The 11,808-nt window shown below is 30.9% G+C and overlaps 1 protein-coding gene across 5 annotated transcripts; it reads right to left on the bottom strand.

The window, feature by feature from the left end:
• Window positions 1-4,340: 4,340 nt before the first annotated feature.
• On the bottom strand, window positions 4,341-8,424 carry LOC148170111 (uncharacterized). 5 transcript variants are annotated; one of them, XM_088043573.1, is made up of 6 exons: window positions 8,171-8,424; window positions 5,092-5,193; window positions 4,950-5,042; window positions 4,826-4,903; window positions 4,626-4,778; window positions 4,341-4,577 (listed from the first exon to the last, which is right to left on the bottom strand). In XM_088043573.1, exons 2-6 carry the CDS (start codon window positions 5,188-5,190, stop codon window positions 4,512-4,514), a joined length of 489 nt encoding a protein of 162 aa, XP_087899699.1. In that variant the 5' UTR covers window positions 5,191-5,193; window positions 8,171-8,424; the 3' UTR covers window positions 4,341-4,511. The 5 variants fall into 5 exon arrangements, with proteins under 5 accessions (XP_087899699.1, XP_087899700.1, XP_087899701.1 ...); XM_088043574.1 differs by lacking the exon at window positions 8,171-8,424 and adding an exon at window positions 7,527-7,635; XM_088043575.1 differs by lacking the exon at window positions 8,171-8,424 and adding an exon at window positions 7,436-7,454.
• Between the last annotated feature and the right edge of the window lie 3,384 nt (window positions 8,425-11,808).

The following is an 11,808-nucleotide window of genomic DNA, read 5'->3' as shown; positions in this document are numbered from 1 at the left end:
TCAGATAAGTTATTCAATCGGAAAGTCTCGTCGATTCCAGAGCAACTAGAGCACTCCTTGTGATCATATAACTTTGGCGGAAACAAACCAGAATTAATTATTACCCATAAAATAACGCAATTTATGTTTTTCCACAAGTTGAAAGGCTTTCTCTTGGCTTTTCAGAGAATATGAGTATGCCAGCGCTCTTTCCAGGAAATGATTTTCCAATGTTATTCACCGTCGAATTAGCGAAATGACGCAAGAATACAAATTTTAAGTTGCAAGAAATTTAAGCAGGAACACTTTATTTTTAAGGGAGTCCAACTTCAAGGCGGACTTCATTATTGAACCCACGAAGCAATTTTTTGCGAATACAATGAGATTCGATTACAGTAAGTAAGGAAAGTTACGTGCAACCACAATAATATCATTAGAAGAAAGTACTTTCTCTGGACTCGTAAGTGCATTACGCCAATTGAGAAAACTTGCAGGAAAACCGTGTATGACGCTGGATTTTCACTAAAAATAAACAGAAAGAGGAACGGATCGAAACTGCTTTCATTGTGGCACTCTTTGTTTGAAGAATTTTATTAAAAACACACAGCTCCGGTTTAGAAGTAAACAACATCCAGTTAACCATTAAATTAAAAAAGAGAATGTTCAATTCCTGCTCAGTAACCTGTGTGCATTTTTAAACCGCCTCTCACTTCATTGTTTATACTCTTGGGGTCGTCTGAAGCATTGGCATCTTTTTTGCTAATTTTATTCATTAGTTTTTGCCTTGAAGAATACATTCTAAATTATCAATCATCGCGTATATTAGCTTGAATGAACTAACTGTAAAACTCCATGTACATATTGACATCAAAATTTTTAACGACTTTTTTTAGGTGCCAAATTGCTTTGAGGTGTTTGACCGTATTTTTTGTAGACACTGCGATTATTTAACCTAACATTTTACTCTCACGCAATCCGCTTTTTAATTAGTTTGTAATATTTATATTGAGAAAATTAAACTCAAATCAGGTTGAGATGAGTCAGAAAAAAATTTGCCTTAAAAAGTTGGAACAGCTTGTAATAGAATGTATTTAAACCATTATTTAAGTTCATTAAAATATTAAATTTTTAGGTAATTTAAGTGTGTCGGTTCAACCTCAGTTGTACATTCAAGAGATATTAGAGCAGAAAAATGCAATCCTGCTTACGTGGCGTTATAATCATGTACTATAAATTAATATAAAATATTTTTCCAATAAAAGATAGATAATAATAATTAATAAATTAAAATTGGAATTGCATGCAAACCATGACCTCGTTGGTGGTACCTATTTATGGATGATGAAAAACGTTTTATTAAAACAATATAAACCGTAACATTGTCAATATACATTTATTTCTATTTGAACATGTCACAGTGCAATTATTGGATTTATGGCACATAGTTGCGTTTTATTAAAATTTGTTGCACATGTTGGTCTCACAGACACTGTTTTTATTTATACAAAAGCTGAGACAATTCTGTATTAAAGGTTGCAGAGTCAAAAACAGCTGAATCTTTATCGTACTGCCATCTAGAATCTAGATTTTGTTTAAAAATTGAATACTACTGACTTGAAGTTTCAATGTTTCCTAAGTGGTAAAAACTAACGAACGGTCATTAAAACCTTATCAGTTGCGCTTTTTTGTCAGTTACGCAATTTATTTAGAGACGGGACCTCAGTATGTTTCTGATTTTCGTATCGGTCGCGTCGTTTCGTGCCCTCAAACAGTTAGTTTGGTGAAACTTTTGAAGTTCCATTTTAAAGTGTTGTGTTACAAGTGCCAATCCTTCGGTACCAACAAATTGGTAAGAGTGTTTTAAATTCGAATTGAGTTTATTTTTTAGGAATTTAAACCAGAACAATACAAAAGATTCTGGTTTGTAGGTGTTATATTGATGAGTATTTTTCGATTCTTAAATATAAAATAAAAATTTTAAGAATTATACCGTTTGTTTTATTCTCTGTTGGTCACGAGACTTATTTGATGTTACTGTTTTCGTTCATTTTTCAGGTTTGGCGTGTAAATAAAAATTTTAATAAAATGGGACCAATATGGACGCTTATGTATTTATTTTTAATTTGCAGTTTCTGTTTGTTTTAGATGAATTTGTTTAATCTATGCAACAAGCAATACACCTTGGGTTGTCTTGGAACTTAGGAAATTCTGTTTTTAAATTATGTAATTTATTTCAGGGGTCCTTGTTATCGAATTAATACATTTTCCACAGACAAAACCGAGGACAGAGACGGCGAAATTTTACCACAAGTAAAGACACTATGAAAGCTTTTAAACTGCTAAACTTGTGTAATTTTTTTACAGGAGTTTCTTGTTTGTAAGCGTATTTGATGATTAATTTCTGGTTATTGATTATGATCATAAAATAAAATTTTAATTTTTTTTTTAAATTAAATAAATTTTAAATTAAAAGTTACATTGTTGTTTTTTATTTTCTATTGTTCGCAGGTAATATTTTATGTTTACTTTGTTTATACATATTTTTTGTTAATTTTTAAGTGTTATTAAAATATTGCGGTATAAAAATGTTTGATGTATTTATTTAATTTTTAATTTGTGTTTTAATAATGAAATCTAACAGAATTTTAAATTAATATTTTATATCTATGCCACAAACAATACATTTTGAGTTGCTTTCATTCTTCTCCGGAAAATTTTAATATTGGTACAATAATATAAGTACAATTAATTCTCATAGACAATTATAATTGTAACAATAAATTTGCTTTTGGTGAAAGTAGAAGGACGATGATACTACAAAAGCTGGTAATAAATATTTTGATTCGTCAAATTGTATAAATACATAATATTTGGAAAATTGTTTTGTTATTTTATGAATATTCAATTAAAAAACGTGTTAATGTTCCTAAATTTTATTTTGTTTGGATTAAAACTATCCAAATTACAGATTTTAATCAAAAGTAAATAGAATTTTACTTACCTCTTTTCCCTTCGTTCTTATAACATATTTTTTTAATTTATCTCTTTTGCTCTACGTTGTTGTAATTTAGTAGAGTTGGCCCAAAACTTGTTTTAATAAAATATGATTATGCTCTATATTTTGTTGAAATTTTATCCGGTTTTTAATCTATTTAAGACCAGTAGCATTTTGTCGGCTTAAGTCGTTAAGTTGCTTTTGAATTTTTGTTAACCGCGGTCAAGAACTTTTCTTACATATTTCTCGTCAAATCTGAGATCTAAATATTTGAGAAATAAAAATTAAATGTTTTTTATATAATTCTAAAATAATATTTGTTTCCTTTTCTTTATAAAATTGAAAACGCATTTTGTTTAAAAACGGTCTTAGCAACGCAACTTGAGCCGACGATTTACTAATTTTATCGCTCCTGGTTTAAAATATTAATTCATAAATTCCATTTCTTGTTGTACTAGTCACAATTTTTAGACGGTTCAAAAATTACAGGTTTTAATAAATGAATTTTAAAAATTTTGGTTTATCCAGAAACAGAAAATTTGCCTTATTTGTTACGTTTTGTTGTTTTTAACAATTTACACAGTATCAAGCTCCACAAACTCTATCGCCGTGATATAAATAAATAAAAAAATCTGGGAAAATATAAGAGAGTTCCTTCTAAACAATTTTTTAAACTCTTTTTTGTTAGTAAACAGAAATGAAAGCAATGCCAAATTACAAATTAATTGAATCTCATTAAAACCCTAATTTGACCTATATCGTGGCTAGAAAGTATGTTACAGAAACAATCATTCATGCTAGCAACTTATTTAACAAAAATAAAATGTAATCCTTATGCGGAAGAGTGATGTCATATTACTTAACGAGTTTATTAATGCTATTTTATAATAACTCTTTTGAATAAAAAAATCAATTGATATTATTGTTGATTCCCAAAAACTAATCCTGTAACCGCACGATTTTGTTGTCAACACCAATCTGTAAAATTTTAGAAGTCATTGTAACTATTGTTGTCACATTAGATCATGAATGAATGAAAGTGAGATAGTCAAAAGTTGCCACGCTGGTAAAAAACAAATTATAATAAATTAGTTCCTGCTTATTAAAATAAAAATAAAAAAAAGTTAGGTTTAATTTTGTTGTGATGACTTTATCTCGTCTTTAATTGTGTAACGTTCGCATTATCCTGACCTTTCTACGTGTGCAAATAAGAGAAATTTACTAGGAAAATTTCTAATTTTCAAGGGTGAAATTTACATGTCTGTTGTAATTTTCAGTCGAGACGTCCCTGCGTCAAAATAAACTTTCCAAACTTAATTTAGATCCAAAAGTAGATCATACGCTGCGTGTGTGGTCACCTAGTTAATGAAACTTAATGTTTTTAATTATTACATCTATTTACAACTAATTAAATAAATTAGAGCCCGTAACTACATTTTGCAAACTAACCTACATCTCCATCAATGTAGAACCATCAAAATAATTTACCGATTGAGCAATATAAAAGTATCACAGATATTGTCTGGCATTTTTCCCTTTATAAGAATTTGGAAATTTCTAACGATGCGTTTCTTTTGTAAGCTTCATTGTTCTTATCTGAGGCCTGCAAGCAACAAGGATAAACTTTATTCAAAGTACTAAATAACTTTACCATCAAAGCGTCTTGTAATTCAATATTGAACAATCGCACAAGGCCCTTCAAATTTCTGTTTAAAATTCTATTAAACTCGCTCCTTGTTAACCTGAATGGGGCCTCGGTCGTTGTCGCATTTGGGTCACTACTAACAGTAGTACTCTGAACTACCTAAAATTAGTTATTTAACTGAGTTGTCTCAAACTTGGTTAACTTACAGGGGCATTTTCCGGGACAAAATTGTCATTGATGAGTTTATTAACGCTGCCTATTGTGTTCTTCGTGTCGTTCCATTGCTGAAAAATATCAGTGATAATGTGAAGAGTTGCCGTCGTTTTTTACCTCGAAAACGACGGAGAATAAAGTCCGGATGAATCCAGGCTTCTTCTTAAAAATCAGCCTCTTATCGCGATTGATGTTCCGGCCATAGGAAAGCTAAAACCGTCACACTTTTCTATTTGATTAACACTCGGTATTTACTTACGTTGTTTGAGCTTGTCGAATCTGAAGATTGAAGAGCGAGGGCTAAGCAGGTTGTTATTAAAAATAACAGCAGACTTCTTATTAGTAATCTACTCTGCATAGCCTGAAAAAAAAATCAAACTTTGAAACAAACTTTCTCTGTAGTTTTTGGTTTGTTTTAATTGCATAACGAAACTATTAACATTCCGCGTGGACTGAAGCAATTACTTTTGTGCGTAAGGTTTTATTTGAATACTAACAATTTTTCTATCTGGGAGTGATTTCGAAAATGGTTTCTCACTGACAGGGAAAGCGCGCTCAATTCTACTCTTATTTATTATAATAATGATATCATAAAAATCTTATCTTGAAAATTGCAGTGGTTTCAGCTCGATCAAAAATCGATTTTAATTAAAACCGTGAAACAATGAGAGACAAGAAAATTACTTCACTGGGTCAATAGTCTCTGGAATGAAAAACAGCCGTTGGAAAGGTTGTCATTCTTGTTCTTAAGTAACACTTGAAACGAAAGCGCAATGATTTTAGATTTTACCACCCCATTTTTATCAAACTTACAAATTCGTGTAATCCCTATCTGTTCACCATATTTATCACCACTCACTCGCTATTTTCTTCCACGTTAACCACTTGCATTCCTGTACAAGAATGCTCGTAAAGTTATTACGAGAATCCACCGGCACCAACGAAAGTGAATTGAATACGCGGTGCACGTAAAGGTAGAGTTTTCCTTTTCTGACACAAATACACCTTACCAAGCCGAAGAGCTGATTGAAAGCAAATTGTACACGCGACACTCTCACTGATTAGCGGTAGCGTGATCGAGGTGATAATAAAACTTGGTTTTTCTGGCTGAAATGGTTCAACGATTTATCAACAACCTTGGTGACCTTTCCCTTACTGAGCCCGAAGTAAGAAAGTCCCGTCGAGACGGATGTTATTGGAAATCGACGGTATTACCCAACGAGGATGTGCTTGGAATGCATTGTAATTACACAGGGCTCGGGCTAGGAAATTGAATCATCGATGAATTGTTGCATTTGGCACTTAGTTTTAGTCCATTTCAAAGAGATATGGCTTAAAAATGACAATTTTTCGAGCCATTAAACACGCAAATGGTGGTTAACTAACAATTAGTGCATACCAAACTGAAAAACGAAATAAACGCCGGAATTTACATGTCGCGCTGTTCGTTATTATTTAGAAATTGGGATTGTTTTTTTACAGTTGAATTGACAACACTTTCATGTTTTTATTTTGACCTGTGTACTGTGTTCAATAGGTTTTATTTTTAATTTATTTTCCTGATCTGATTTGGTATGATCTCAAGCGTGGCAATTTCGGTGTTACTTGGCACAAATGGTAGATCGTTACATAATTCAAAAAAATTATCGTTTTTTAAAGAGCTTGAACGTTGTTGTTGTTGTTGTTTGATTAATAAATTTAGCTTAAAGACAATTTTACTGGTTTTTAGCATTACGGAATGATTGCGAGTGATAATCCAAGTTCTTAGCATAATCGAAATTGTTGTTTATGTTATACAATATATGAAACTTGCTTGATATTAAAAAAGACTTTCATATTTTTCAGGTCATTTTAAAATATTTTTGGCTAAAGATTTCAGTTCCGCGATTAGATGTAACGAGTTTTTGGTGAATTGGAAGACTTTTTCAAATGGTTTGATTTAAAATCTGAGCTCATAACCCACGTACGATAACAATTAACTGAGTTATGGCTCATTTCGTTTCAAATAGTTTGTATTTATTCTAAGCTTTTATTGAATTAAATGTTTCGTTTTTTCACCATTCCTCGTAAACTACTACCGATCTGAGATTTGGGCAACTGGAAGATTTCGGTCTGCTCTTTAGATTGATATGTAACTGAAAAATATCGAACGGTGTTTTCTTTTTATTTGAAAACAAAGTTTAGAAACCACTAATAATAAAAGATATTTAATAAATCCCAAATCCAAGTAAAATAAGTAAAATTTTTCTAAAGTTTATTGCACTTCGTGTGGTCAAGGGTTTTCCATTTCCTATGTAGCAATTTTGCAAATTGAATAATAAAGGCACTCCCTGCTCAAGAGGTTGTTTTATTGTCTTTCTCCGCGATTTCTTTAAGTTTTTCTCCGCGAGAGTTTTATAAGATTTATTACACCTTTAGCAACAGCGAACAAATTGTTATTGTTGTCTATATTATTGTCTTCATCACTTTCAAATATAAGTGGGACGTGACAGTTGTTATTCGGAGTATTTTTATCTCTCAATTAATGATACACATTTATAAAGTTTTTCGACAAATTGTACGAATTTTCTGTTATCTCAATGCACAAAAAGAGCCGATCTGACCTTTTGGAGAAGGCACCGGCAATTCCTTATTTAACATCCAGTTGCACCTCTAACTTTCAACTGATAATAACTGTTTAAGTTGTAAACTTACTTTTACGACTACTAAATCTCAAACTTAAATAAACCCACACGTATGCACAACACACTGATGAAATAACTTCAAATTATCTGTAATAACAGCGAAATAGCTGAAATAATAAAAAAGTCCTTGAAAAGTGAAGCTTTTACATGGCTCATGCATTAAAGTAATTGTTCAGCAAAAGTAACTCAACAGGATCTGAAAACACGTTTTACGATCATTTAATAACGCAAGTTGTAAGAAGTTTGCCAGACTTTTATCGTGTGTACTTGAAAAATGAAATTCGTGGGGACAGTTATGTAAATTGTCTTTTATTTTTCCTGCAGCTCTTCATAAATATCGGTAGAAAGCTGATTTATGTTTGCATGCACGTGTGATAATTAAATTAAGATCTAGAGCAAGCGCATTATAGGAAGTCGATTATATAAAATTGTATCGTCGGATTAATAAAAAAATTCTTCTAGAGGCATAATTAAGAAAACCGTTACTAAATCGGTTAATTAGCTAGCTTAATATGGAAATTCAAAGTGCTTAAGTCACATTCGCTTAATAGTTTTATCCGATTTTGGTCAAATGCAACAGTGAATGTAACTGCATGTTTGGAATTCCTGTTATATAATAAACTGCAATTAGACATAAAAAGTCCAGTTACTCACGTTTCAAGAACAAATCCTTTCTAATTGTGGAAAAACATAAAAAACTAGTGCACACATGCACACACTGGAGTCGATGCCGGTGTCTGAGAACATACCACTACTCGAGAAGATTGGAACACTATAACCTTCTTTTAGTAAAAAAATATCATTTGTCAAATGAGTCAAGGCTGATTGGCTCACTTTCTTGCATAAGACGCTTCAATAGACATAATGGAAGATAAACATTACTGAAGGAACGACCATTGGTCACTGATAAAATAACTCGAGAGAGTCCACTAAAAAGGTGGTGGTAATATGGGAGTTCCATTACTAATTAATTCCGATTGACAGGTTAATTGCAAACAGAAGAATCTCCAAAACCTTCAAAGTTTTGCAACTTTATAATTTGGATATGTGTATGGACAAAACACCTTTGGTTTCAACACCTTGATTGCACAGCTTTAATAATAAAACAAAGTTTAGTTTTGCAGATGAAAATGCCAGGGGCTCATTAAAGCGGGTGTAGAAGTTTCCCCATAAGTCAACGTTACATCATTACGAATTTTTTTGTTGCATAAAGTTATCTTACGTCGAACTGGGTCACATCTTAGTAATAAATTGGAATTTTTGATGATAATTTTATTTACCAAATTACTTTGATGTTTGCATACAATTGGAATTACGTGTTTACGCTAAAAGGCTGCTTTATATAACTTTGCCGGTGCAATGAGGGTATTAAGTAAATATGTGTACTTAAGTTAAGCAATAAATTACAGGGAATTGTGTTTCAACAAGCGTAATGGATTTTTTACGTGTCTCTATCATTTCACATTTCATTGATATTGTGCATAATATAGATAATAGATAAGTGGCATGCATGTGTTGTAAGTCTTTGTTTTCACATTTCCATGTCCATTTGTTCGTTTATAACGAACGAAAGTACGAAGTCTAAAGTTATTAAAATGGATATTCTTATGAAAAACAAAATTAGCAAAATTAGACTGATTATATTATAATGAAGATATATTACCATTTATCACAAAGTAAAAGTAGCGGTCCAGGAAAAGAAACAGATTTACATAATGTTTAAACCTGTTTAAATTGTCATGATAATTAAAATAGTCGTTTGAGGTAATTACAATTTACTAGTTAGCGCGTCAGATAAACAAAGCCGTTCAGAAATCCACAAGAAAGTCATGGCGAATTGAAACATTCAGATTTGAACTTGGAATATTAGCGCTCTCGGTTTTTTCCAGATCGGCACAGTTTCAAATTTCTCTTGATTCAATTCTAGTGTTGCATAATGACATGTTACGATTTGAAGACGTCTATTGATATTTACCTTAACTTAATTGCTACCGTTTGAGAGAAAATTGGGACGTGTTTTATAACAACTTTGCAAAGTTTTCAATTACTTTTCAAAATATTTTTGATTTCACGGCACGGCATGGTGGTAAAAAATGTCTTCTCATTTTTATCTTTCTATTTTTCAATTATTTTTTAAATTACGTGGTTTATACATATGTATTTAGATATTACAATTAATTCTACAAATAAATAATAATTTAATTACAAAATATTTTTAGCTTTTTAGTATCAATAATAATTAAATTCAAAATAATTAGTTTTCAGAGTTAGCTCGTTAATTTATGTGGGAATTTAAAATCTGAGAAAGCCTAACTCTTCATTACCTGATAAACAGAATTTTTATTTAATCGTATGAGAATTAAGTGAATTTAATTTTGCATTTAAATATTTTTTAACGTTTATTGAATGTCCGGAAATTTAAAAGTTCAAAGCATTTTACTTCCAAACCATCAGTCACTTTGAAAAAAATTAAGAGATCAAAAACATTCTTTAGTAAATTCTGTGTAAAACAGTGTTTGAGTCATCTTCTTAGTCATGACACAATTTTTGCAATGAGAAGTTAAAGTTAAGTTACATTTTAGCAAAAAAAATATAGTGCTTGCCAAGCGTTTATCGCATATCTGAACCACCAGTCAGATCAAAAAATTTAAGGAGATAAATATAATATTCTTCATAAAATTTTGCGTAACACAGTCTATGTGTCACCTTCCTATTTCATATACAAGGTGTTTATTAATGTTTCTAGCATCAAGGGTGGCTCTAAAATGTCAAAGAAATTAGCCGCTCATTACAAATGTGGGTTTCGGTTTTTCAACTGACATTTTTAGTTAACCTCAAACATGAAGCAAAGTTAATTTTGAGAAATAAACTGTTCTAGTTGTATTTTAAAACCAGAAAATCAAAAACATGGACACAAAACTGTAACTGAAACATCATGAATGTAAGTTACAGTATAAATAATTTTCAAGATAGTTATATTCACTATGAAAACTAAGCGGCAAAATAGTGCACGGCAGGAATTCCAGAGCCACCCTTGATGCTAGAAACATTTATAAACACCTAGTACAATTTGCGCGAAGATAAGTCAAAGTTGACATTTAAAAAAAAAAGATGTATCGATGCGTGCCGAGCGTTTATCGCTTTTATTTTACTTTTGAACCATCCGTCAAATCAAAAAATTTAAAATAAACAAATAATATTCTGCATCAAACAGCATCTGAGTAATATTCTCTTAGTCTGAGTTACATTTTACATCCGAATTATTTGTCAAATCGAAAAATATCAAGAGGTTCGAAAGAAAATTCTTCATTAAATTTTGCGTAAGACACTATTTGGGTCATCTATCTAGCCTTAATACAATTTGCGCAATTAGAGATCAAAGTTAAGTTACATTTTGGAAAAAAAAGTTTAGGGAAGCGTGGCGAGCATTTATCGCCTTTTACTTTGGAACCATCAGTCAAATCAAAAAATTTAAAGAGACGAATAATATTCTTCATTACTTTTTTTGTAAAACAACATCTGAGTTAACTTCCTAGAATTATACAATTTGCGTAATGTTGCATTAATCTGAAGTTTCATTTTCTTTTTTAGGGTGAGAATTTAAAGCTAGAATAGTTGGCAACACATTTTCTAAAAACAAAATATGCAAAATATAGTACGTCTGTTAATTTTTTTATAACTATATATTTTTAGATTGTCACAAACAGTTTAACTAAATTAACTACCTCTCCACTTTTTTTATATAAAAAATTCCAGAAAATTGCGACATAAAATTCTGATGTAATATAAAAAAAACGGTGATCGAGATTTCGAGATGTGAAAGTCAATGTCATGTTCTAAAGTACAGAATACTCGCATTTCAACATTTATTCTTAGGCAACCATAAATACGTATCATTTTAGATTGAAATCTAAGTTCCAAACATATAAATAATGCAAACCGCAGCTAACAAAATATATTGAGCAGTAATTTATAACTTTTGATACAAAAATATGTAATTATTTGTAAATAGAACAATTTACTCTTATTTATACAAAGTGTGCAACCTAAGTGTTTACATACTGCAATATCCCAAAAATTACTCGTGCGCATCCTAAGTCTTCCTAGTAAATTTAATTTTTCAATTATTATTATTTAGTTTGCATGCGTAGTGCAATGTAACAAGTGCATTTTAACAATATTAATAAACTACTGGGTGTCATAAAATAATTATTATGAAAGTTGCCCGGCGCCTCCACCATTTTTGCACGTTATTTTTTTAATGTATTTTTTCAACGCGAATTCATATGACA

Source organism: Gnatocerus cornutus, chromosome 8, assembly GCF_029298725.1.
Source record: "Gnatocerus cornutus isolate USDA-ARS CGAHR chromosome 8, icGnaCorn1.1, whole genome shotgun sequence".
Classification (NCBI taxonomy): Eukaryota; Metazoa; Arthropoda; class Insecta; order Coleoptera; family Tenebrionidae; genus Gnatocerus; species Gnatocerus cornutus.
Note: the sequence above shows the minus strand (reverse complement) of the source record. Positions and strands in the feature narration are given on the sequence as shown.

Coding starts and splice junctions, on each gene's coding strand:
- LOC148170111 (XM_088043573.1), bottom strand. CDS start 5,190: ATGCAGAGTAGATTACTAATAAGAAGTCTGCTGTTATTTTTAATAACA. Junction 4,904..4,949: donor TATTCTCCGTCGTTTTCGAG/GTAAAAAACGAC, acceptor GATATTTTTCAG/CAATGGAACGACACGAAGAA. Junction 4,578..4,625: donor AATTACAAGACGCTTTGATG/GTAAAGTTATTT, acceptor TGTTGCTTGCAG/GCCTCAGATAAGAACAATGA.